At 56.4% G+C, this 26,067-nt stretch overlaps 2 protein-coding genes across 2 annotated transcripts in view; both read right to left on the bottom strand.

Moving 5' to 3' along the window:
- TIMP2 (TIMP metallopeptidase inhibitor 2) overlaps window positions 1-26,067 on the bottom strand; it is a 45,189-nt gene continuing 19,122 nt past the window's right edge. Inside the window, exons 2-5 of the mRNA XM_035025871.1 lie at window positions 12,647-12,747; window positions 10,582-10,690; window positions 4,744-4,868; window positions 1-2,931 (exon numbers count right to left, since the gene is read on the bottom strand). Of these exons, the coding sequence (XP_034881762.1) occupies window positions 2,734-2,931; window positions 4,744-4,868; window positions 10,582-10,690; window positions 12,647-12,747 (533 nt within the window). The 3' untranslated portion in view covers window positions 1-2,733. The remainder of the gene's footprint in view (window positions 2,932-4,743; window positions 4,869-10,581; window positions 10,691-12,646; window positions 12,748-26,067) is intronic.
- Window positions 23,903-25,924, bottom strand: CEP295NL (CEP295 N-terminal like). Its single transcript, XM_035025869.1, is given in 2 exon segments — window positions 23,903-24,828; window positions 24,831-25,924. Coding segments are annotated over 2 exon segments (888 nt in total). The 5' UTR covers window positions 24,967-25,924; the 3' UTR covers window positions 23,903-24,076.

The following is a 26,067-nucleotide window of genomic DNA, read 5'->3' as shown; positions in this document are numbered from 1 at the left end:
TTCTTGATAATACTGTTTATTGTCCATTGACCGAGCGATCACTCAAGAATGATACAAAGCATCGGAAACATGCGCAGTCTGCTTGTCAACGTTCAACAGCTCTCACGTGTTCCCAGCACAGGAAGGTCTCAGACTTCATATTCCAGCAAAAACACATTGCCCAAAAGTTTAAAAAAAAAAACAAAAACCCCAAAAAACAAGCAAAAACAAACACAATCAAACAAAGCTTTAAATTATGGCAGCAAGTCCAATATTTCTTAATACTTATCAAGCAAAGGTCTGAAAATAACTACAATGTAAACTTCATTTTAAATATTTTGAGTTGCTTGCATGAAGACAAGAATGGAAGGAGGAATGAGCAGTGCATAGAACATAACATATAAATTAAACAATGCTGAATGGAGAGCCTTCTTCAACTACGTGCACGTTGCAATTGTTGACTCTGACGGTATCTGGGTGGCTCTGTCTCTTGCCTGCCACCGGGCACTTCATCTTGAATTTTGTGTTTCTGTTTTTGTTTTCTGCTCAGCATGGCTAGAAGACCAATGTGTGTGGATTGAGTATAAAGGCCATCTTTTAGAACCAACCAACTCAAAGATCCTTTACTTTGTAATGATTTGAGCCAGAGAACAAAAGGTAGCAGATGGAAAAAGCAACCATACTCTAAGAAGGAAAGAAAAGATCTGAAGGAATCCACCATCATAGGCTAGCTACCATGCCATGCTTTCCATTCAGGGTCAAAAGCTTCCACGATGCAGAAACCTTAAAAAAAATAGTGCAAGTCTAACACCTACCAAGGGTAATAAAAAACACAGCACAGGAATGATTACAGCTGATGTCAGAAACAAACCAAAACACTTAAAAAATCAGCAGAAACAGGAGTAAATGTTACATATGATAACACCATACAGGAGGCAAACAGGGGTGGGGTGTTATATTGATTGGAGGGGTCTGGTGTTCTTGTATATACTGAAATCACATGGACTGGTCCATTATGACATCTTACAAACTTTCTATCACTGTACAGCATGAAAGCACCCTTAACGCGGGGGCTGATTCCTGGCTAGTCCCCTAGTCTGCCCTAGAAAGGGAAGTCATCAAAATCTATGCTGACCAGGTCCTGGCAGGCATGGGGGGCTACCCGCCACGTGGGGGTCAGGAGTCTTACGGGTGGTTTGGGGTCACCGCAGAGTACAGCAATGCTTAGAACGTGGTGACTCTGGAAGCATTCTGCAGGAGGACCACTCACAGGCTGACACACTTGGGTCTCCATGCGTGCGTGTGTTCGTGCATGTGCTCGTGTCCATGTACGTTTGCCTAATTGGCGTGAAAAATTCAGAACGGTTTATACCATATACAAGTAGGAAGAAAAAGATGACTTTTTGTTACTGAGAGATTTCTGCTTGCGTTAATCCCCTTTTTACTGGCCGCAGAAAGCCGTGCTCAGGGAACAGGTTCTCTAGTCCCCTAGGACGTTTTTTGACCAAGAGATCGAATATGACAAATCTAAGTGGAGGCTGGTACAGCTGGGATTTGGGTTCACAGATTATCTGAGAACTGATCTTTAGAAAAATGAGATGTTGGCCACAGCATCCCAGAGGCCCAGGAAGAAATTCACCGAACCCACCTACCTCCCCAGTTTCTCTCTTCCCGGGTAAGACTTCACAACACGCCCAGCTAACTTCATTGCCAGAAATCCATGCCCAGCGCAGCGACTGTCCGTCTTTGCGGGGGGGAGGGGGGTGTCACGGTAAAGCTACGGCACCTGCTCAGGAGGGGCTCTGAGGTGTGCTGGGGGGCACAGCAGGACCCGGTTTTCGATGTCCTCAGGATGTGCAAACAGAGCACAACCAGCCTGTGCCACCGGCCACACGCGACCCCGTGCAAAGCCAACGTGTGCAACTCAGCTGGATGCCTGATGCCAGGAGGAGGAGGAGGAGGAGGAAGCCAGACTGATTTCAGAAGCCTGGGAATAAACGGCAAGGGGAGCCAAGTGTCCCCCCAAACGTCTGCCCTTGGGGCTGAATGCCACGGACTCCCCCAGAGTCGGGGTGTGTGGTAGGGGGACTGAAAAGGACTTGGCCGAAGCTGAAGCTTGTCACCCGCATCGTACAAGGCCCTGGAGCGTGGCTCCCACTGCGAGTCTGCAGATTAGCAGGATTAACTGGGGCTCCTTCGAGAGCGAGCCACTGGTCCAGGGCTGCTTCTGAATTTATGGGAGTCACAGGTACTGGGAGTCCATGATGGGCACCGAGGAGACAGGGGCACCTGCAAGGGGCGGGGACTGCCACCGTAGGGCCAGAGGCGTGGAAGCTGCAGGAAATGAGGGACATGCCCCTCTCGAGGTGAAAGGGACCTGGTAGGCCTGCTACACAGTCTTGCAACGACCCTCAAAAGTTTCTGCAAAATGCACATTTCCAGGCTCTGCCCTGACCAGGCCTGGGGGACTCCTACGTACGGGCCGCCTGCTCAGTGTTTGTGACGGTGCCAGGGCTGGGGCCGGGCCCATGCATCCCACCCCTGCCCGCACCCAAGGATGCCCAGGCTGGCGGATGGGGTGTGGGACCACAACCACGTTTAAAAGGGAAATGGGGGTGGGAGGAGACTCACACTAATTTAGACCCACTTGGATGACTGTTTTATTCATGCTGTTTCCGGGAAGGGATGTCAGAGCTGGACCAGTCTAAACTCTTGGAGGCTTTTCCGTTGGCCAAAGGGGTGCTGTTGGCCTGCTTACGGGTCCTCAATATCGAGAAACTCCTGCTTGGGGGGTGCCGCTCCGCGGTACCACGCACAGGAGCCGTCGCTTCTCTTGATGCAGGCGAAAAACTTGGCCTGATGCCCGTTGATGTTCTTCTCCGTGACCCAGTCCATCCAGAGGCACTCGTCCGGAGACGAGATGTAGCACGGGATCATGGGGCAGCGCGTGATCTGGGAAGAGGGACACGGAGACGGATCCGGTCAGGGACCGAGGCCACTCAAGGAGGCATCTCCAGAGCCTAGCCACGCACCCAGCAAAGACGTTCAAGGGCGGTTTGTCAAATGAAGGACCACGTGAGCACAGCGGCGGGGCGGGAAACGGGGGCTCGAGTCGAACCTATTCCATCAGCAGCCTTTCCTGAGCTCCCCCTACTCTCTAAGCAGCAGGAAGGCAGGCTGCCTGGGGGGGGGGGGGGATGGGGTCTGGCGGGACCCCTGTGCACTGCCCCTGCGCCCCCAGCACAGCGGCCCCTCTGAGCATGACACAAAGGCCTCAGCGTAGCCGCACCCTCCTGGGAGGAGAACGACAACCACAGAGGGTCTTAAATTTCCTGGAGCTGGGTTCTAGTCAAATAAAAAGGATGCTCTCTTGCTCTGAAGCACGCATGGGCTTTGGGGGGATCGGCAAGCAGCACTGTGGTGGAGGAAACTCAGGCCACAGAGGGAAAGGGAAGAGCTCAGTTTTATTTTGTTTTCAATTTTTAAATTTAGATTCAACTAATTAACACAGAGTGTAGTATTCGTTTCAGAGGTAGAGGTCAGGGATTCATCAGTTGTATGTAACACCCAGTGCTCATTCCATCAAGTGCCCCCGTAGTGCCTGTCACCCAGTTACCCCCTCCCCCCACCCCTTCCCCTCCAGCAGCCCTCAGTTTCTTTCCTGTGCTTGAGTCTCTTATGGTTTGTCTCCCTCTCTGGTTTCGTCTTGTTCTGTTCTTCTCTCCCTTCCCTTATGCTCCTGTTTTGTTTCTTAAATTCCACATATGCGTGAAATCATATAATAATTCTTTCTCTGACTGACTTATTTTGCTTAGCGTATACCCTCTAGTTCCATCCAGATCACTGCAAATGGCAAGATTTCATTTGTTTTGATGCTGAAGAACTCAGTTTTAATTTCACGTTGGGCACGGAGCCGTTTGCTCCACAAACATGTTGCCGTGGGTCAGAATTCACATTTCGAATGAGCTGAGGGACCGGCTGGCGATGATGTATCCGCACAAGCAAGAGCGCTAATCAGCAAAAGCCGGTCCCTGCAGCCTTCCGGCCCCAGACCCACTTCTGGGGGCAGAGCGGCCCTGGCACCTGGCGGTGCTTCCTGTGCCGGGACCGGAGGCACAGGCGGTGGGGACGAAGGGCGGCAGGAGAGAGAGGACCCAAGCCTGGGGCCGCGGAGGCCTGTCTACAGCGGCGCCTAATGTTAGCATGGCTCCAGCTGGGTGGGCAGGGGGAGGGGCAGAGGGAGAGGGACAAAACAGACTCCCCGCTGAGGAGCCCATGCAGGGCTCCATCGTGACCTGAGCTGAAGGTAGATACTTAACAGACTGAGATACCCAGGGGCCCCTCTGGGCTGCTTTTAAGAAGGGGGCGGGTGTCAGGATTCTCTGTGGCCCCAGGGCATGGAAATGGCTGGGACGTTCTTTCCCAAGGCACTCAAGTCTTTGCACTTGTGCATCCATAGAAAGTACTCACAGCATCTTGTTCTCCCCACAAAATCCCTCCCCCTGGGAGGCTCTCCTTCCTAGAAGCTACAGGCCACATGGCTAGATTGCCCGGACCTCCCAAATATCCCTCTGCAGGGGCATGCCTGGGGGCTCTGTCCCTGGCCTGATGGCCTCACTGGTGGAGAGACCGTACCTCCCCAGAGCCCTATCCTAAGGACCCCGTGGATGGAGAGGTCCTGGAAAGCCAGGGATCAAAGCCCGGCAGTCTCCCTGGAGACAGACGTGATGAGGGAAAGCCCAGAAGGAGGCGGCACCAGCTTACCTTGCACTCACAGCCCATCTGGTACCTGTGGTTCAGGCTCTTCTTCTGGGTGGTGCTCAGGGTGTCCCAGGGCACAATGAAGTCACACAGGGTGATGTGCATCTTGCCATTCCCCTCAGCCTTTCCTGAGGAGACAGAGATCACCAAGCTCAGGGCAGGCTGCTGGTCCCCCTCCTCCTGCCGACCCCCGCGCCCGAGTGCGGCCCGGGTGTGTGGGGGCTCACTGCTCACAATGCCGTGGGTTGTGGGCAGAGCTGCAGCCTCTCCAAAATCCCCGTGTGGGAGCCCTGACCCCCAGCATCTCAGAATGTGCCTGTGTTTGGAGATGGGTCTTTCGTGAGGTGATTAAGTGAGATCACATGGGGGAGGCCCACATCCAACAAGAATGGGGTCCTTATGAGATGAGATCAGGACCCAGACAGGCACAGAGGGACAAGCATCAAGGCCACGGGGAGGAGACGGCCGCCTGCGAGTCCCAGGAGAGAGGCTTCAGGAGAGCCAGCCTTGCCCATGCCTGGATGCTGGATCCCCAGCCCCCAGGACTGCCAGGGAATCAATCCCTGGTCTGTGGTGCTTTGTTACAGCACCGTGAACTGACGGATACATCACAGATCGTTTGTGCGGAGTAGAACGAACACTCCAGAGCACTTGGCAGACACAGGAAAGGACACAGTTGGAAAAAACCTCCCATTTTCATTACAGCGAACACTTAAGACGCATTTCCTTCCAATACTCCTTCACACACATGTATTTGCACGAAAGAGATCACGTTGTATGTAGATCAGGTTGTTTCCCATTTTATTTTTCACACACATTTTCTGCCATTTGATGTTGAACTTGTCTGGGTTTTTCCACCATGAATAGCAAAAACACGGAATTTTATAAAATTGGAAATCGGCTCCGAATTCCCTTCAGGGCAGGGGGAGGAGGCGGCACCATTTGTCTTTTTGACCTCAGGCTCCTGATTCTGCTCCTTCCCTCTCCTGCACCGCAGAGTTCGTGCTGGTGACAGCCTTGGCATTAGCCAGGCAGGACACAAAGACAGGCAAGTGCATTCTGGTGAATGGCAGAACGTAACGAGGGCTGGAGAGGTCATGTCAAATCTCAGCCCTCCAGCTGCGATGGCACCTTGTGAAGAGCCACAAGGGCAGGGTGATGAGCTGCAGAGGGAGGCTCCCCGAGGGGCAGATGGGAGCCTCGGGCTGCACCCCAGGCTCTCCACTTGACAAAGCTCCAGGACATCCAACTTAATGATCTCAGGCACAGCGCGGCCGTGGAGAATCCACTAATAGAAACAGAGTTCGGTGAATGATGCTGCCTGTGGGCTAATAATGCGCCCCTGCGGCGAATCCATCGCACCGCAATCTCTGGCCAGGGGAAACGCGGGTCGGCTGGCCTGAGGCTACGAGTGGGCACGGGGACATCCTGTGTGTCGGGCAGGTCGCAGGAGGCACCCCCTGGATGTGAATTCTGATGCTCTCTCTTCTGTTTTAACGACTCCCCTTACCTTTGGGAGCTCTATTTTCCCTTGTGTCTGTTCGGACTTAAATGACATTCCAGGTGAATGAAAGGATCAAGGAGCAGGACTGTTACTGCAGCATTTATTCTGAATCCTAACTAATGAAAGAGAAGTGTTCGGGTGGCTCTGAATATTGCAAAATAAGTATTTGGCTTTTTCTTTTTTTCTTTTTAAGAACTGTACAGCCCTTTTCTAGGAGTTCAGAGTAGCTGGGGGGAGGGAGGGGGGGCGGAAATGGACAGATGACAAGTAACTCATTCTGGTCTCCTTCCTTCCGGAATGTACGGCCAGAGTAGGTATATATGGACAGCAGCTCTCCTCCGGCCCCGCCTCGTCGTGCCAGACACGGAGATGCAATGCGAACTGTCTGTCTTCCATGGCCCTGGCTACGGGGCTGCCGTTTACCTCGGATGTCACGTATAAATGACATAGCATCTCAGAATGTTCCAAAGGACACCCTTTCTGTACAGGTCCAGTTACTAAGACTTGGTTGGGCACGCACCATGTGAACATCTGTTACAACATCTTCCTACGTCTGCCTTGGAAAAATGCACAGTCTTTCTTGGAGAGAAAAACAGGAATTAATTAAAATTTGTAACTGAGGGCTGTAGATTTCTTCTTCCTCTTGGAGGAGAACACTGCAGAAGAAAACTATAGGGCCAATTCTATTATAGTTCCTGAACATGAGCATCTCCTGGTGCCCAGCTCAACATGTGAACTTGAGTCATCAGCCCAAGAGGCGGTGGGCTGCCTCGGGCCATGCGGTCACTCCTGGGGCTGCTGCCAGCCCTGGCTGAGTGGTTTACTGTGCCCCGTGATTTCTGGGTGGCCCATCCTGACTCCAGGACAAGATGGAGAGTCTGTGCTCAGAAAGTAAACACCAGATTTGACCCAGAGCCATCTCACGGAGCTGGGGAAAGGAGTCAGCTCAGCAAGGTCCCCCTATAACGGGTGCGCTTGCCCCTGCCGGACGTGCCTTCTGTGGATCTTAGACTCCAGGGCCAGTTAGGAAACTCAGATGTGCCCCATGTCACTTGCTTGCTTCCAGGATTAAACGTGAAACAGTGGAAGATGATAGGCACACAGTTACAAGCAGATGTATCTTCAAACAAAATGTATCTTCTTCATTTTTATTACAAGTGGAGCTACAATTTGGACGGTTTAGGTTGTAGCAAGCCTAGCAGATGTGTGCTACAGTTACTTGGAGAATTGTCTTCTAGTTCAGACTGGGGACAGTTTAATGGACCCGTGTGTAGGAACAGAGCAGGACACATACATGTGACGTGATAAATGACCTCTGATGGCAAATATGAACGAGTGAGCTTCTGCATGAGAATATCAACATTAGCAGAGTAACGGAGATGATCAGGCTCTCTGCCTTTGACTCACGATGCTTCATTTGGACACAGAAGCCTTTTCCTTCCAGAAAAGAGGCTGAGCAAAATAGATAAAGAGATTCTCCTACCATGTCCCCCGAAATAACACAAAGCAACCACTCGCAAGATAATCACCACCAAGCTGCCGTGTGCAGCCTCCATCCTCAGCTCTTACTCTGGACCCACACTTTCGAAGCAGCTGGGGCAGCAAGACTAAAACCGGGACCACACAAACGAAGAAGCAGAGTGCCACGGGCCTGGGAGTCAGGAAGACACGCCCAGCAGTGCAGCCCAGGCACCGGTGTGCTGAGAAATGCCTAACAACCGGCTCCCCCGGGAGAAAGAGCTGCAGTGCTCGGCACCTGCCAAAATCTGCTGCAGATGCTCGTGCCCTGATTTCAAGGTACCAATGAGATATCAACCAGAATTTAACAATCGGCCTGGGAAAGTGCACGTGTGAAAGTTCAGGCACACACCACCGGACCTGGGGCACACTGTTCATCTCTCCACTCCTCCATTTTCCTCATCTGTAAAATGGGGACCATATAACAGTGCCTTCATTGTAAGGGGTTCTAAGGATTGAACGGAATCCACATGAGAAGCTTTCCGAGGCCGTCAGGGCCAGGAAGAGGGCGATCCTATTTCTATCAACAGGGAGACGGCGAAGCCTGTTTGCATGAACCCAGACCTAGGTCACCTTCCCTCCCAGGAGCCCACCGGGAGAGGACCCTGGCTCGCCTCCCATCCGTGCCTGCTCTGGCAGCTCTGCAGTCTGGTCGGCTGCCTCTAGAGGGCGGTGTGAGGAGCCAGAGACCAAGGGCGAGGTGCTCCTTTTTAAGGGTTTATTCCCCAGAGACCAGCACACAACCTGGTGCTGAAAACCGGAAGCCGTTGGTTCCTTAGGGCAATAAGTTCCCTGAACCATGGGAGGTCTCGTCTCCCTTCCCTTCTCTCCACAGCTTATTTTTCTGACCATAAAACAATAAATGTCATTTGGAAAATTTTATGAATACAGGGAAGCAGTAAAAGGAGATAACACTGATGCTGTCCATCCTGGGCACATGCGGACCAGGTCGTCTCCAGCCCTCCCCAGGCGCCTGCACCCCGCGCCCCGGGTTCTGTGCACCTGCCCTGCCTTGCCCTCCCCCAGGTCACGGTGACAAACACCGTCAGGAAAGTCCCTGCTTCATGATTCTGTCCCCATACCTGTCTCTCTGGTTGACTTTGTTTTTCTTACTGTAAAAATAGTAGATACTGCAAATGTAAAATGGTGCAGCTGCTTTGGAAAGTAGTCTGGCAGCTCCTCAAATGATTAAACATAGTCACCATATGCCCTGAAATTCTACTCCTACGCATCGGCCCGAGAGGGATGAAAACACAGCCACGCAAACACTTGGTGGCAGGCACTAACAGCAGCATCCTGCATACGAGCCCAAAGGTGGAAACAACCCCAGTGTCCATCAGATGACAAATGGGGGAACACACTGTGGTCTATCCTGTCAAAGAAACAGTATTTCGCCATAAAAAGGAGAGGCGTTCTGATTCACGCTATGTGGCTGAACTCAAAAAATGCTGTGCTGAACATGGTGCTGAGCGAGGGATGCCAAGACACACAGGACCACAGAGTCTACGATTCCATTCACAGGACTCTGAAGTAGGGAAACCCACGGGATCAAAAAAGAAATAGACTGGCGGTTGCTGGAGCTGGGGGGAGGGGAGTGGGGGCTGGGGAGGCAGAAAAGCGGAAGGGTCCAGGGTTCTCCGACTGTGGCTGTGGTTGCAACCCGATGGATTACCCAAGCCACTGAATGGCGCCCCTTAAATGGCTGAATGGTAGGCTGTGTGAGTTATAGTCAATAAAACTTAAAAAATCGTGCATGCTCATAAGAAAACATTTAGAAAGGTCAGAAGTGCCCATCAAAGAAGAAAAAAAAATCTCTCATCATCCCCAAGGAGAGGGACAGAAGTCTTGATGGAGTGACGAGCCAGGGACGCAGATGCCAGGCAAGAGTGTTTTAGGGGAGGGAGGGGGATGTTACCCAAGGAGAGGTGACAGCCGTGTCCTCTGTCCCACTCACTTCACATTGCATCTCCCCCCGGCAGGGACCCCATGTGCGCGGCCCAGCCGGGGTCAGTGCCAAATCCTCTGGATCCTTGGATCCGTGCACCTGCCACCCGAGACGGTCTCTTCCTCCTGAGCTTTCGCTCGCTGCTCACAGTAGCTCCCCCCCCGACAAAAAAAACCCTGTCTTATTTTCTCTAGTTTCTTCTCCTGCCCGCCCCCCCCCAGGGGGAGTGTGTATGCACTTCCCTCCAGGGTATCTCCTCCTGAACTCCTGTCACGCCGGGCACAGCGCAAGCCACCTAGTGGGCACCTGCTAAGTATGTGATTTTTTAAATATTCTCAGTGAATGCGGGAAAAAGTACAAATAATCCAAACAGAAGAAAATCCCCCAAGTCACAGAGATTTGGATTCAGAATGTATTTTTATGATTAAATTCGGACTGTATAACAAAATATAACGTCAGACTAGGGGAGCTGTCCCCTCCACTCCCCCCGTCTCCTCCCAAGTTGTGAGCTGACTCCTGGTTCCCTAGGGAGCATTTCTAGCGTCCGGCACGAGCCTCCCTTTCAGGAACAAAAGGCAAAAATTCTCACCTCTTGGCGTCCATCCGATCTCATGTCTCCCGTGAATACTGGCTTACTGTGTTTCCCCATCAAGTCACACCAGTTCCACTGTTGTGGGGGGCAGGCGAGAACACACCAGGAATTCTTGGACGGGAAGAGGCAGGGAAGCCTGGAGACTTCCGACAGCCTCACGGGGTCAGGGCTCTGCTTGGCCTCGCAGTGTCTCAGGCTCCGCGTGAGCCGTAGCCCTGGAGGCCAGGAGACTCCGCCCTGGACAGTCCCTAAGAGCACGCCCATGCCTCTCCACATACGCACCTGCAATGAGATATTCCTTCTTTCCTCCGACGTCCAGTGAGACCCCACATACGGCGGAGGAAGGAGCCGTGTAGATAAACTCTATATCCTTGTCAGGGCCTTTGAACATCTGGAAAGACGAAGGTGAGATGTGAGCAGAGCTGGCCTGCACAGCTAAGGAAGTCTGGGACCCCCCCACCCAAAAACATCCTGGGGGGGCAACCCAACCTGCTCCTGTGGGACCCCCAGCATGGAATAGCGGAGGAGCTAGATTAGAAGGTCACCTGCAGAGAGATTCTCTGGACACATCCGATCAGCTGTCAGCAGGTTGGGCACAACGGGGTCCCCGGCACCCATTTCCCATAACACGTGGGCTCTCCCTACCACTGACAAGGTCGTATCAGAATCTCCAGGGAGAGGCCTGTGTATCTCCAGGTGACTCTGACCCATCGTGGAGGACCACCGCCTTTGAGGATTGCCAGGAACTTTGGTCAAGCATTGGCTCCTTGATGCGAGAGGCACCCTTAACTCTGTGGCCATGGATAGGACTCCACGGGCCAGTGGGGTTTCACGTCTCAACTGATCTACACACCTGCTGCCCAGGTGGGGGGTGCATCATTCCAACACCTTGGCAGGAAGTGAGACCGCCGCAGCCAAGGGTTCCTGCTGCCTCACTGGGTGGGGACAGTGACAGGCGGGGACGTGAGTGTGCGCGGAGGATGGCCCTCCACCCGGGCCAGGGGGTGCAGCCCAGCGGAGGCTGGGGGCGCCGGGGGAGGGAGGCGGTGGAGAGGGGAAAGCACACACACGCTCCAGGACCACACAACAGAGGCTGCAGAGCGCAGGCGCCCTAGGGCTTGCGAGTCCGCTGGAACCTCATGAGGATTTTTGCCATGCCTAAACCAGGGTTGCTAGTGGGTGGTTTGCGGTGGGGAGCGGGGGGGTTGTTTCAACAAGCAAACCCCAACGCAACAGGGTCATCTCAATGTCATCATAAAGCAGCTTTGCAAGAGCTCGGTCCAACCCGCCCCAGGAAAGGTGAGGCCGATGGTGACAACGTGCTCTCCTAAATGACCTCTCCCGCTGAGGGCAAAAATGCTGCTTTGGTGTTAAGTCCTGCCTTCCCACGCCGCCACAATGAGGCCACAAGAACAGAGACGCTCTCTCTCCCACAGAGACCTAGGTCCTGAGAGAGCAGGTCACCCCCTCAAATGACACGGATGCAACGAACAAGCATTTCATTGACCTTCTGAGAACCTTTATTTCCTGCTTCTTCTTCTATTTGTAACAAAATTAAACACGGCCAGCGACAGCTCCTGCCTTTACAAAGCTGTCTCTCCAGCTGGAGACTAAGACTCGACTCCCTCCTGAACACCAAGGTAGTGACTACTGACAATGATCACTTTCCTCCAGGGCTGGTCCTGTGTTCTTCCTACCTCCCCCGCGCCGTCTGCTCTCAAACAAGGGCTCCTCGCCATACGCCCTTGAACAAGAGCAACGTTCTGAGAAAACTGACCCCACCACCTGCCCCTCGGTCCACAGCCTCCACGCCTGCCTGTCCCTCTCCCACAGGCCGTGGTCTCCACGTCTTCCCCCATGTCCTCTCTTGGGAAGCTGGCCCCCACCACACCTGCCCACAGGCCTCCTTCCTTGTAGAATTTAAAGCTGACCAGGCAAGACTAGAGCCCACAGCACAGTCTGGGGGAGCGAGGGCTCCCAGACGCAACGACCGAGCTCTCTTGCCTTCGAGCCTCACACTAGCTCAGCTAAGGACGGGCACCCACGAACGTTCCACAGAAGCTCTGGCCAGCTTCGTAACGATGCTGAGGCTCTGCCACACATTTACTATCCACCAGAATGAGGAGAACGCATCTCTGAAATAACCTAGTCAATGGGAACAACCTTCCAGGCATTTACAGATTAAAGAAAACGGGATCGACTCGTGTCTGCTCCGGGGATGGGGCACGGCGTTCCTCGAGAAGGCAGGACACCTCCCCAGGGTCTCCAGCCTCTGGAGGACCCAACCTTGCTCCTGACCCTCCCACGGCTCTGCCCGGTGGAGCAACCTGGCGGTGGTCCCCATTACCTTTATCTGCTTGATCTCATACTGAATCCGCTTGATGGGGTTGCCGTAGATGTCATTCCCGGAGTCTACCTCCTTCACACTGACGGCTTTCGCCCTTATCACTGCGAAACAAAGACACAGAGGTGAGCAGAGCCCCCACAGTGCCGTCCTGGCTCCGAGGAGGGACAAGATGAGCTAGCAAGTCACACCCCACACACGCCGAGCAGGAGGGGCAAGAGGTGAAGCTCGGAGACCCCTTCTCGTCCCAGGATTTTTCACGGATGCTGACGGGGGCCAAAAGCAGAAGCCTGGTCTCTCAGGACCAGCGGGGTTCCTGAGGTAGTCACCGAGAAAGCTCTTTGTTGATGCCATGCTTAAGTGCTTGGGGGCTTTTGAAAATTCTCTCCAGTGTGTATTCGTTGGTGGCTGGGGAAGCAGACAAGTAAATTAACTGGGCCGTGATCATCATCATATAATGAGGATAGTGAGATTCCTACCACCCAGCCTCCATCCATGGCCGATTGGCAAACGGGTTTTTTCAGGCTGAGGGGTAACTGCCTCCCCAAGAGGTCCCATCATATTTAGGTTTAGGGGGTCTTACAACTGAAGGGTCTATCCTGCTACGCCTAATCTGTCCTAAAAGTGACCCTGAAAAATGTCCTGTGGGTGATTCTTTATAATAACAATACATATTCTATCAAGAGCACGACAGGGGAAGGGTCAGAGTGCTTTGCCCCCCAAAGGAAACATTCAAGGGCCTCACCGGCAGACCCACGGGACAGGTGCCTAGGAAGGAGGCCAAATGGAAAGAAAATGATTCCAGACCATGACACAAGATGAAGGAGAGGAGAAGAGGGTGGGCTGGGAAGGTTCTGGAATGTTTGCCAGAGCCTGAGGCTGCTCGTGGGCCATGCACCACAGGGCGTCCTACCAGCCATTAAGCCAGGACCCAGCCTCGGCCCGCACCCTGACGCGGTGAGGGTCAGCCGTTCACAGGTCACTGGGGCAGAGCCCTCCCTTGTTTCATTCGGAGGCTTATCAGCTGGTGGCACGACCTGTTTTAATGGCTTTAAAAGCTTTGCCCTCCACGGCCCAGCTGCACAGGGTCACTCGGGCGAGTATTATGCTAATGTGGATGTGAGCAAAACAGGGCAATAGGGAACAGACGGAGCCAGGCACAGAGGCGCCTCTGTCCTCCACCCCCAGGCGGGCGACTCGCATCTTGGAAGCCCCTGGCCGGGGCTGTCTTCCCAACAGATCAGGGAGGCCTGGACACGTGCATCCCATCTGTGCCCATCCCCCGGACCCCAGGCGGCACCAGAGGCAACCTGCCCACCCCCTGGCCCCTACCCCCACCCCCTACCCCCACCCCCCGCCCTGCTCTGCCCAGGCCCAAACCCCATTCTTATGCCTTCTTCTGTTGGAGCTGAGTCACGATGGGCAGAGGCCGCAGGTTCCTATTTCCCAGGCTAAGCCAGGCCCCAACCTGCAAAGCCACATCTAGGAAATGCCACCCAGTGGGCCACGTACAACAGAGGGCTCTGCCCTTGGGAGCGGGTCTGTTTCCAGTGGCTCCTCCTGATCCCACCCTTCTCCACCCCCAGCACCAGCAGACTTTTTATAGCCGCATCCCTCCGGGCTCAAAAGTCTTCCTCAGCCGCCCACTGCCCTCGTCTATAATAGGACACCCCTCTGCGACCTGGTGCCAGCCAGCGGCTGTCTCGTTATCCCAGCTGCTCCCGTCCTGCTGTTCCGCCAGTCCACAATAGTCCCTTGAACCCAAACCTGCCCAGGGGTGTCCCCACCTCTGGACAGACAAGCCTCTTCTGCCCCGAATGCCATCTACCCCTCCCTGCCAGGAAAACCTCTACGCATCCTTCAAGACCCAGGTAAAATCGCCCTTTCCTTGCTCTGGGAGATCCTGTCTTCCTGTGGCACTTGGCACATTCCACATCTGTCGTCCATCCCGTTGTAAACACCTGTACGCCTGTGTGCTCAGGGGGCTTCCACCCAGCAGAGGCTACGTTCTGACCACAGTCAGTGCCCGCTAGGTCCTTGCCAGATGGAACTGGGCTGTCCTTGAGACATCCGGGCAGCCCAGCTGAGTCCGTCTGTGGTCTCTCTCACTACCTGCCACATCTATACCCTATTGCGCCCCCACACGGGGAAGTGTGGATGCAAATCCCGGAACGTCCCAGATTAACACCCCAGGCGTCACTGGGCATCAGCACGGTCGCTGGCTGGTGGTATCAGAGGAACCAGGAACGCCCAAGGGAGACAACAGTTGTGGGAGGAGCGCTGCTGCTGGATTTCCCTAGGATACACCCACTCCTGCATGCTTTTCCGAACGGCTTTTCAGAGGTCCACTACCTCACACAATGCTTAACCCCAAACAGGTCCTCAATAAACAGCCAGTAGCAAGGAGAAAACCAGTCAACACTCCTCTCAGTGAACAGGTTCCATTCTGTTCCATGCATTTTTGTCCTAGAAAAGCCCCTAAGCCTCCTAGGCAGTCCGAATCTGTATTCAGGAGGGGCAGCACCGGGCTAGCCCCTGCCCTGGCCCCCTCCCGCCATGCAGTGCCAAGGACATTCCCTGACCTTGCTGAGCTACCCCCCCAGCCCCTGCACTCCTCTGGGCTGCCGTGAGGAGTAGGGGACACGGGGCCTGGCACACAACGCACGTCTAGCTCAAGACGACAGAACGGCATACTTTCCTTTTTTAAATTATCGGAAAGGGACTGGTTGCATCCAGGGTCCAGGGCAGACTTGCGGGTTGAGACTAGAATGTGAACTGGCTCCTAGGCTGCCCGCGGCTTGCAGGGAAGTGGGGGGCAGGGGCCAGGAGGGACCCCAGCTGGGCTTGTCCATGCAAAACAAGAACTCATGATTCTCCGGGGTCTCTGAATTTGGGGTGGGAACCTCCTCCCTACTTTGAAAAATGAGAGATAATGTGAAGGAAAGAAAGAGAATCAAGAGAAGCAAAGAAAGAGCAGCTTTATGGAAATCTTCCGAAAGCATCAACACCGTCCGGACACGAAGGAGAGATGCTGGGCATTCATCCGTCCGTGGAGATGCTGTGGACCCGCTCAGGGCAGCAGGGGCCGTGTGGGCTCAGCACTCTAGGCGGGGAAGGGCACAAGCAAAGCTTTAGCAAATAAATTCATCAAAGCCGGAGGATCCCATAGGCAAGCTGAGGGCAGGAGACCTGGGGGACACAGGCGGAGGGGCCCCACAGGGAGGAGGGCTGGGGCGGCCTCACGGTGGACCCCAGCCAGCTCTGGCTGCAGACATTCTGACCCTCAGCCTTCTGCCCCCAGCATGAGGCTGGGGTGGGGATCTCTTAGCAGCCAGACTCGGAGCTAGGGGTTGAGGCTCGGAGCCTTTCAAGTGATTCTAAAAGCGTGCGCCTCCTTCTGCTGCCCACGGGAGAAAGGGGTAAGGAGAGGGAGGGTCTTCGAAAAACAGAGATGGCCTTTAAGGAGCATCCAACCCAGGCAAGAAGTCAGATAATGGACAGGGGAACAGAGAAGCAACACCGTTTCCAACCCGAGCGGCGGACAGGGAGGAGGCCGAGAGCTCTCCAGAAAGGCATTTCCAACACCCCAGGAGACAGGCATCACCAAAGCTCTGGGATGGAGGCCACTCTAAGTAAAGGATGGGCCCTGCTCAATCCCAGGCCTTTTAAAGGCCAGGACTGGGGAAAAGCAAAGAGACCCAAAGAGTCTGAGAAGAAATTAAAATCCAGGCATGGACATAGGTTTGCTGAACACCTACTATGTGCTGGGCCAGCTGTCTGGCCCTGGGGTGGGCGACCAGCCCACATCCTGTCCATCCCCCAGCAGTGAGCGCCTCTGCTCCACAGGCCTACCCTTGGCTGTAGGAACCAGAGGCAGTGGTGGGAGCAAGAGGCTTTATAAAGATCCTTGTTTTAACTGCTTTGTGCTCAAAAATGATGGCCTCTCCCTGAGCTGCGCAGATTTTGTTTTTTCTTCTTTCCCTTCTGCCGTTAACACAACATCTGGGTTTGAGATCAAGGCTGATACACTGGCTGATGGATTCGCCGCCAGATGTTGGCTACTGGGACACACAACCGTCAACTTAATTCAAAGCACACGCAACCGCAGAGCCCCTGCCCCCACCCCTTGGGCCGCGGACACCACATGATGTCACTTCCCCCTGCGAGCAGCCTGCAAAAACAATCCCCGGTACACCCAGCCAGATTTGGGATGGAAAAGAGCTGGGTGGGTGGAGAGTCAAGGTCGGGGACGATGATCCAAGGAACACAAGCTTTGTTCAGACTATGAGAGAGGACGCCCGCCCAGGGAAGACCCAGGGAGGCCAGATTGTCCCACTGCTGCCCGGGGCGGGTGGCGGGGGTGGGGTGGGGTGAGAAGAGCAGGGGGCTTTCAGGAAACCTAGGGTGTCTTTAGCACGCAACATGGCCTGGGCTGGCCTGGGACCGGGGTGGGGGGGGGCACACTTGACCAGCCCAGGCAGAGATTCAGATCATCCCGTCTGCACCCCACCGACATCTTGTGAGTCCTCCTGCGTCCATGGACATTCCTGGGGAAGCAACGGAGAATAGCAAGCCATCCCCACAATCTGTGGGGAGCCAGACCCAGAAAGAGAACGGCCTCTAAGGAGTTCATTTATTTCACACCCACTGAGTTGTCTTTACTATCTTGCCGCGAGCCTGGCCGCTCTCCGGAGGAATCCCATCTGCTACATATACGAATATATCTTAATAGGACACTTCCCAATGGGGCACCGCTTCCCAATTGGGCACTGGCTCCCAATTCCAGAGCCAGGTGGATATTAAAACATGACTTTGAGACCCTTGTTTCAATGCACTCAACTCATGCTAAGTCCCTAGGCCCCCGTACCAGCTTTGTGGTCAGTCCCCAGAGGCTGAGCTTCTGGCTTAGGGAAAAATCACGCGTTTGCCCAGAAGAGTCGTGGGAATCTCTGGGGTTCGGAAAAAACACTCGTCTAAGTACAAGGTCAAAATCCAGCCCTGGATCATCTGAGCCTTACCAGTGCACGGACTCAGAGTGGCAGGGCTGGCTCAATGTCAGCAGAGGCCACGTCCCGTCTCAGCCCAGCCCACGGGCTGCAGCCGCCAGCGAGAACCCGGGAGGGTCGCCCAGGGAGACTGCTGCCCACAGGGATGGCACTGCTCTGCTCGTCCGTCCTGCTCTCAGCCCTGGGGTCCCTCCGCTAGGGGCATGTTCCCAGTGCCACTCATGTAGGAGGATGGAGAGATGGGGCCCTCAGCTTGCCAAAGACCCTCCTGTCCTGTCCCCAGTCGAGAGGGGGTCACCCTGCACGGTAACCGGAATGCAGCTGAGCCAAGGCCACCGCACGCAGCAGTGTGCCATCATGGGGGTGAGCGTGGGGAAGGGCATTTCTTAGGTGGAAACGGGGCCACTGCATTGCCCGGGCTGCAAACGCCCTCCATGGGTCACTCGGTCCACTTCCTCATCTCCACGCAGAATTACATGCCAACATCTTCAGAGGAAACCCAGCTGCCTCTTACTCCAGATGGGCTCCACTCCGCTGGGGGGCTTGGGGACAGCTGCAGGGTTCCCCGCTTTTGTCTACGCTCTCCAGAGAAGGGGGCACCCTGAGTCTGGACATTTACACCCTCCGATCACAGAGCGACCAACGTCCCCCCTAATACCTGTAACAACATCCTGCAGCTGCCGTCTGCCGTTTCTTATCCCTTTTGGGTGGACAGGTGACACTGTATGGCTGGTCGACCTGGCTGAGGCCCCTCTGAGTTTTGATGAGTTGGTCCAAAGTCTGGCTGAGGGCAGCCCGGTGGCGCCCCCATCCCACCCACACACTAGCCCTCGGGGCCAGACTTGGGAAAGCCAGGGGGTGCCCCACAGCCCCCATCTACACCCAGACACACCCCACAGTAACAGCTGCAGCTTTGGCCTATGAAAGCTATAACCAAAGGAGCACGTTTTCAGAGCCCTGCCCCCCATTACCGTGGGATCCCTAACGGCACCTCAGTGGGCTTTGGGGGGCATAGTAAGGATGGTTTTGAACCTCTCCAATGGGCCTGCATTTGCTCCACGAGCAGGGTAGGCGACCCCCCCAGCTGGAGGGCAGGGAACGGGGCAGACAGGGATTGAGAAAGAGAAGCGGCCTCACGTGGACTGCAAGCCCGCTCGGACCCCCTGGGTCTCCAGGCCGCCCCTCCCCACAGAACCGCACGTAGAAACGGGGTGCGGTCCAACAGCCTGGGAGAGGTCACAAGGAATGGGTGGCGTCAGCACTGGCTCAGCGCCCAGACGTCCCTGGGAGCATCCAGCCCCACCTGCCCCTCCGGCCTCACTGTCTGGCCACTCTGCGCATTTGCAGGTGCCCCACGGTGGACACCGGGGGTGGGGGGGCTTTCCCCGGACACCTGGCCCTGCCAACCTTCCCTGGTGTCAGGGCCTGGCTGCTTTCAGTCAGCAAGGGAGCCGACTTCTTCCAATTCACTTCTTTTAGGGAACTGAGAAAAAGGGTGGGGGGGGGGGCTCATTTTATAATTAAAACTTTTCTGTGGTGGTAGAAGGCAACCAGGGGCTCCCTCCGTCTGAGCAGCTGCCCCGACAGACCAGAAGCCACTTTCGGGTCCCTGCAAGCCTCCTCATTCTGGGGAGCCGACCGACATCGCCAGCTCTGGGGCAGGGCTGCGCCTGTCCAGGGTGAGGGCGAGGTTGGCCGGCGTGACTCAGGCCAGGGCTGGAAAGGCCTGCACTCACCACCACTCGGAGCAGATGTGTCTGTGGGGGCTGAGGGTGGGGCAGGGAGGGTGATCGGGTGCACGAGAGAGGACAACACACAGCAGTGTGGCCCCAGCCCTGGGCCTTTGGAGATTCTAGCACCTTCCCATGAGCTGCTGTCCACTGGATGCCCGGTCTCCATGGAGACCAGCGTTCCCACCTCCACTTCCTGTCCTTTGGCTCAGGCCCCCTTGGGAGCACGAGGGAAACATCTCTAAGAGCTCATCAGCTGTGCAGAGAAAAGCTGGGGCACTCGCTGCTCGGCCGCCTGCCCCAGCCCCCCAGGACCCTGGCAGGCCCCCGACTCACGCCCCACCACCCTTCCTTCCCACTGTGAGCCCAGCGGGAGCTCATGCCAGAGGCCTTGGTCACGGTTCCCGAAGCCTTGGGCTCAGGCCCTTCCCATTCACGTGCTGCTGAATCACTTGAAAAAAATGCATCCCGATCCTGGGAGGATTTGCTGAGAACAGTGCGGCTTTGTGGAAGGAACTGCTGCTCTGCACTTTCTCCGCCAAGACCCCGAGGAGCAGCCAAGCTCGGCCCTGCAAACCCCAAGCCTGGAGCCCACAGCGGGGGCAGCAGCTGTATGGGGCAGGGCAGGAGGCAGAGGGAGCCCGGAGAGGCGCGGAGGGAACGTCAGCCACCCCGCCCCTGCCCCCCTGCAATCCCTGCCCGTCCACTGGCTGGGGAGGGGGCACGGAGGGACCGGGTGGCCCTGTCCTCTCTGGGCTGCCCCACTTGCAGGGGTGAAAGCAGGAGGGCCGGGCCCATGGCTCGGGCCCGTGAGCACGGACAGGGCAGCAGCCCTGGCCCTCGTGTAGGACTGAGGCATGTAGCCTGTGGGCTGACCTCTCTCAGGCAGACCCAGGGACGTAAAGGCTGGGATCCCAGGGCCTACACTCCAGCTTCTGACATAGGGAGAACCCAGGAGGCACATGTGCCCTCTCCTCCTACGCCCTGGAGCTCAGCAGAGCAAACAAGGCTGCCTCCTGGAGTCAGAGGTGTAGAGAGATGTGCTGTCAACCTGGCACCCCTCTCCAGCCTGCGACCTGGCCTGGACTGTTCCCAAAACTGTCAAGGGCAGCCCACGTGTCCACATCAACCCTCCATCGTGTTACAGAGGGAGGGGGTGGGGGCAGGAGACTGGAAGAACCACTGCAGGCCCGAGGAAGAGGCCCTGTGCCCCAACTTTAAAAATCTTCGTTTTCCCGTTATTTTACATTTCTGAGGGTCTGGATATTATCACGCCCCCTATGACCACGCACCTGGCTGGGTGGCGGAGGGGACAGGTGTGAGGACCCTCGGACCAGACCGTAAAGGTTCTAGTAAATTCAGAATGAGACGGAAACAGGGAAGCTGTCCCCAAATGTGTGAGCAGAAGCATGAAACCCATGGAAAGTTCTAGAAGATACAGTGGAGAGGGAGGACCCATAGGGGAGGACCCGAGAAGTGCTCCAGGAGGACGAAGGTGCACACAGCCATCATGTCAGGAATCCTCATTGCCACCTGGCCGTGCTCCATGGGAACCTGCCAGGAGCCCCCCAGTCTTCCAGGTGGCACTGTCCCAGGGCCCCTGGCACCACTGTCCAGGTATGTCAGAGCGATCCACAGGGAGCAAAGACAGGGTCCACCAGGACCCCAGCCTGCTCTCTGGGTACCAGGGAGATGGAAGATACCCATGGCCTCTCCAGAGGGAACGGGGAGCAGGCTGGAGGGCAGCTTCATTTTCAGCACCGCGGCCCCCAGCCTTCTGCAGCCCAGGTGGGAAAGGGCGCGGTATCTCATCCTGCTGCCGGGGGACCGTGTAGGTGTGACCGTCAGGCACCGATGACTCACCCTCCACCTCATCTCGCTGTCCATCTCCTACAACTACTTTTAGCTCAAGTGTGGCCGAGAAGGGGCGCTTCCTCACCTAGGACACTCAGGCCACAAATACTACCTTGGAAAGGAGAAACAAAAATAACCCCCTCAAAGGCAGGCTCATCCATTCATCAGACCGCGGCTTCCAGGCGGTCAGTGCTCGGGTCCCATCATGGTCACGGCTTTAACCCGGTAATCCCATGGCACCTTCTGGGACCAAGGTGACACTTCAGCAGCATGCAGGAGCCCCGGGTGATCCTGCACCCTGCAACGCTGAGCGACCCCAGGCCAGCCTCCCCTCAGGTAATCCTCATTCGGTTTGGGAGTCGCAGAGCCCTCCCGGCCCCAGGGCCTCGTTCTCACTCACGCTGGGCTTAGATCAGACTGTCGAGCTGGCTTTGCAGCCCTGTCCCGTGACATTCCAGCAGCAGAGGACAGAATGGAAACGGGCTGGGAGCAAACATTTTCTCTACCTAACGTGGAAAAGCCGCACAGACAACGGGGCTCAGGGAGATGCTTTCAATGAGATAACTACGTGAGACCGCAAAAGCTTCCTCACGCCAGCTACCAGGGATTGGAAAAGCACCCAAAAAACTTAGAGGGTGCTGTTATTGCCCTGTCTGAGTGGCACGTGTGGGGGTTCCGTGAGCCTGATGCGCCCCAGGGAAGCCCAGCTCAGGTTTCTCACAGGACTGGGTCACCCCACATCTCCCTGTGCACCCCGCAGGGAGAAATGGAGGGACAAACCCCAAGTTCAGCAGGCACGTAGCTAAGGAGGAACAGAACAGGGAAGGAGCACACAGGTAGAAGCTGGTTTTGAGCAAATATTCTAGATCTTGGGTTTGGATAGTGGGCTCACGATTGTTCATTATGTTATCCAGGAAATAGACACTAAGGGACAGAAGGCCATTCACGGACCAATGATACAAATGCATCATGACCAAAGACGGATGATCCAACTGAGTGCGTCTGAGGTCCTGGGGAGGGAGAGAGGGAGAGAGGGAGGGAGGGAGGGAGGGAGGCAGCCACATCCTTCACACACCAGTCCAGAGGTTGCCCAACTGTGGCTTGAGGTCTGCACGCACACACCCCCCTATTTTTGTAAATAAAGTCTTACCGGAACCTGGCCCTGCCCATTCACTCCTATTGTCTATGGCTGTGTTCGAGGTGCAGCGGCAGGGGCGGGTCGTGGCCGCAGGGACTGGTGGGCTGCCAAAGCCTAGAATGTTCACTATCTGGCCCTCTGCAGAAAAAGTGCATCCCTCCACCCCTGTTCAGACTCTAAGTATCTGCAACTGGCAGATGAACCTCCTCCCGCCCAGCTGCCGGGTCAGGGGTGCAGCCGGGGGTGGGACACTGACCAGCCGGCCAGGCACCCCGCCACTCCAGCCCCAGGCGGAGGCACCCGGCAGGCCGTGTTGCTGGGGACCACTCCCCTTTCTTCTCTGGGGCTCTGTCTTCCCTTTCCCCTCTCCCCCCTGCTTCTCCTCTGCCTGTCTCTCCCTCTGTCTCACTTCCCAACGTTAAAGTGACAAGAATACCCTAAGCCAGGTGCCATGAAATGAGGTTGGTTTTGTTGGCTTGGAAGACGAAAGAGGTTTGAGTGCAATGTCCCCATTCATATCCCAGCCAATCGCTAAGCAACAAATGATGTATCTTTTGAAACTGTGCCGGCTTGACCTTGGACGCCCCCTGAAAGTCCAGTGTTTATGTGGCCAAAACATCCGAACTCCCTCCTTCACCTGAATCTCCGGCTGTGCTCACGGCCCATGCGGGCACAGCCTCAGCCCCAGGACCCACCTGGGCGCCCTGCTGGCCAGCTTCCCGTGGTCGTGCCAGGGAGCCTTCCCGGACGGGACTTCGTCAGAAGGCAGGCCCAGGGAAGGAGGACGCGCCCCCGGAGGCCATCGGGGGGGACAGGTGGCCCGCCGGGGTCTGAGCGGGGGACGCGCACACAGACTCTCAGAGGCTTGGGTACCATTTCCGGCATCACGCTCGCTATCAATGATGTATTTATCATGGGTGGGACGCTCGCTCTTATCCTATCCTCTGAAACTCTTGCAAGCGTTTCCTGGCTTCTTCAAGAAATTGCTTGTGCAACTTGTTTTGCTCTTCAATTTGCTGCTGAAGGTCATGGATCATCTGACTGTGCCTGTCATCGTCCATGAAGCTGGGGGCCCAGAGGGAAGTGTGCTCACATGCCCCTTCCTTCCCCTGGTCTAGGGAGGAGAAAGACTTCAGGCGGGCCAGGCACGCCCTTCTCTGTTCTCTCTGCTCTTCCAGCCCAGCCTGGGAGTGGGCTTCCCAGCTCAGCCCCGGGGGGCCCATGCGGTGCCACAGCTCCAACTGCCCACCCGGTCCCTGCCACAACGCTGCCAGGCCAGCTCCGTCTGCCTGATCCCGCGGGGACCGGCGCCAGGCACCCTCCACCAGCGGGTCCGGTCTGGCCGCTGCTTGTCCAGAGCACATGCCACCAAGGAGCCGGTTCTCTTCACCAATAAATACTCTTGCCTTGGGAGACAACGGTTCACTCTCAGTCTTACGTGGGAACTTGGCCAACCGGAGATATTTCTGGTTCTTGAGCTTGTTCAGGAACTCCTTCAAGCTGGTTTGGGACTCGGTCTGGTGGGCATCCGCCTGCACTGGGCATGTGGGCTCCCCGCCAGGCTGCACGTCCGCCTCTGCACCCACCGCTGTCTTGTCTCTCTGGGGCTCACCTCTACACTCCTGCACCTCGGAGAGGCCGAGCTCTTCCCTGGAGCTCTGATCCACCCCGGGCCCCGCTGCAAGGTGCAAGTTCAGGTGCTTCTTCAGCTCTCTGTTTGTGTTAAACAGCTCCTGGAAGGCAAACTCAAGCTCCCTCTGCCACCTGCTCTTGTCCCCGCATCGGCACGGAGACGCCTGGGGTGCGGCCCCCCCCCTCTGTGGGTCCAGCCAACGGGCCACAGCTCTTCTAGGTCTTCTGCTTTTCCCTCGGGACTCTGATGCTGACGGTTGTTGTCCGGGCCTTGACCAGGAGGAGCCGCCCCCTTTCCCGGCTGCCTCCGCCCGTCCCGGGCTCCTTCTCTCCCCTCTTTCTCCCGACACTCGAGCTCCCCGGCAGCAGCCAAGAACTCTTCTATGTGCACCCCTCTGCCCCCCCGGGGCTCAGCGGGACGGCTGCCACCACGGGTCTTCATCGAAGGTGCTCGCTTGCCCTTACTCTTCTCAGGGGGGCAGAGGGGGTGACGGGTCCGGCCCGCGGCTCTGGGAGGCCCCTGCTTCTCCGCGCCCACCGCTTTCCTCTGGGACTTGGTGCGCCAAGGCTGCCGTCCGACTAGCTCTTCTCTGCGTCTCTCCTCTTCCCTGACGGCTGCTCTGTGCTTCTCCGTGGCCCTCTGCGGCCGGGCTGCTCCTCGCTGGGCCGGCCCCTGCGAGCCAGGCAGGGGCTCCCTGGCCTGTCCTCCCCCTGTGCCTGACAGATGTGCTAAATATGGCCACTCCAGGCCCCGGCCTTGCAGGCTGGGGGCCTCCTGCCACCCAGCCTCCAGCTCCTCGGCCAGGCGCTGCGGGCTCTTCTGCTGCGGGGGTCTTGTCGCCTCTGCAGGGCGAGGGCTCCTTTCTCGCGGACTTGCAGCAACCTGTGCGTCTGCCTCAAGCACGCGACCTCGTGGTCGGGGCTGGGACTCCGCCGAGCGGCTCGGTCTGCGTTTCTTTTCATGTCGGCGACCTGGGCAGGCACGGCTTCAGAGCAAAAGTGGTGGGAACCAAGAGCGGGAGTCACGGCGCCGGGGGCGGAGGGGCCATACCTGCCACAGCTGTCCCGTGCCGAGCCCACAAGACCAGGACACACTCTGCTGCCCGGAGCGTTCCGAGAAGAGCGAGCCCTGGAGACAAGGCACACGCAGCTCTGGATGCAGGACAAGCTCTAAAGCGCGTCCCTCCGGGTCACTTTTGCCAAGACCCGCCCGCGAGGGCCCAGGCTCGGTTCCCAGTCTGTCTTGCACACCTTTAATGAGACCCTGTGGGGCGGCTGTTTTCCCCGGGGTGTGGTTTTTGCTCTCCAGGGGACACGTGGCAACGTCTGGGGACATTTTTTGTTGTCATAACTGCAGGGAGGGGGAGCATCTAGTGCATGCAGGCCAGGGACACTGCTCGACATCCCGCGTTGGCCAAGAGGTCCCCACAATGAACAGGGGCTCAGCCCCCCATGTCAACAGTGCCGAGGCTGAGACCCCCACCCTAGGCAGGGATGGAAGGGTGCAAGGGTCCGGGCTCTGCAGGGGGAGCTGCTTACAAATGGGAGGAAGAAAAGGTGGCGAAGGAGCCTGTGAGGCCGGGTGTGTGTGCACGTGTGCAGGTGTGTGTGTGTGGGGGGGAGAGAATGCATGGTACTAGAATCCACTGCAAACCACTCAGAGGGGGCTTAAGCTTCTGCTTTCGGGATTCGCAGTTCTTCTCTTGTGGGGTTATCAGAGGGGGACGCGTTGGCATCCGGAAGGGACCCGTGCCCTGCAGGCCCTCCTAGAAAAGGAGGGGCATTTACACCAAAAAAGTGTGGACTCACACTGTGTCCACCGGCAGCTGATGTCAAAATCAGCCAGACCGGTGGGCTAAAGGAGCCCCTTCCTAGACAGCTGCAGGCTGTGCCGAGTGCCCCTCCGCCACCCCTCCCTGCTTTCGTTTTTTTTTTTTTTAACGTTTTTTTATTTATTTATCTGAGAGAGAGAATGGGAGACCGAGAGCATGAGAGGGAGGAGGGTCAGAGGGAGAAGCAGACTCCCCGCCGAGCAGGGAGCCCGATGCGGGACTCGATCCCGGG

Source organism: Mirounga leonina, unplaced genomic scaffold (assembly GCF_011800145.1).
Source record: "Mirounga leonina isolate KUSES-001 unplaced genomic scaffold, KU_Mleo_1.0 Mir_197, whole genome shotgun sequence".
In the NCBI taxonomy this organism is placed as follows: domain Eukaryota; kingdom Metazoa; phylum Chordata; class Mammalia; order Carnivora; family Phocidae; genus Mirounga; species Mirounga leonina.
Note: the sequence above shows the minus strand (reverse complement) of the source record. Positions and strands in the feature narration are given on the sequence as shown.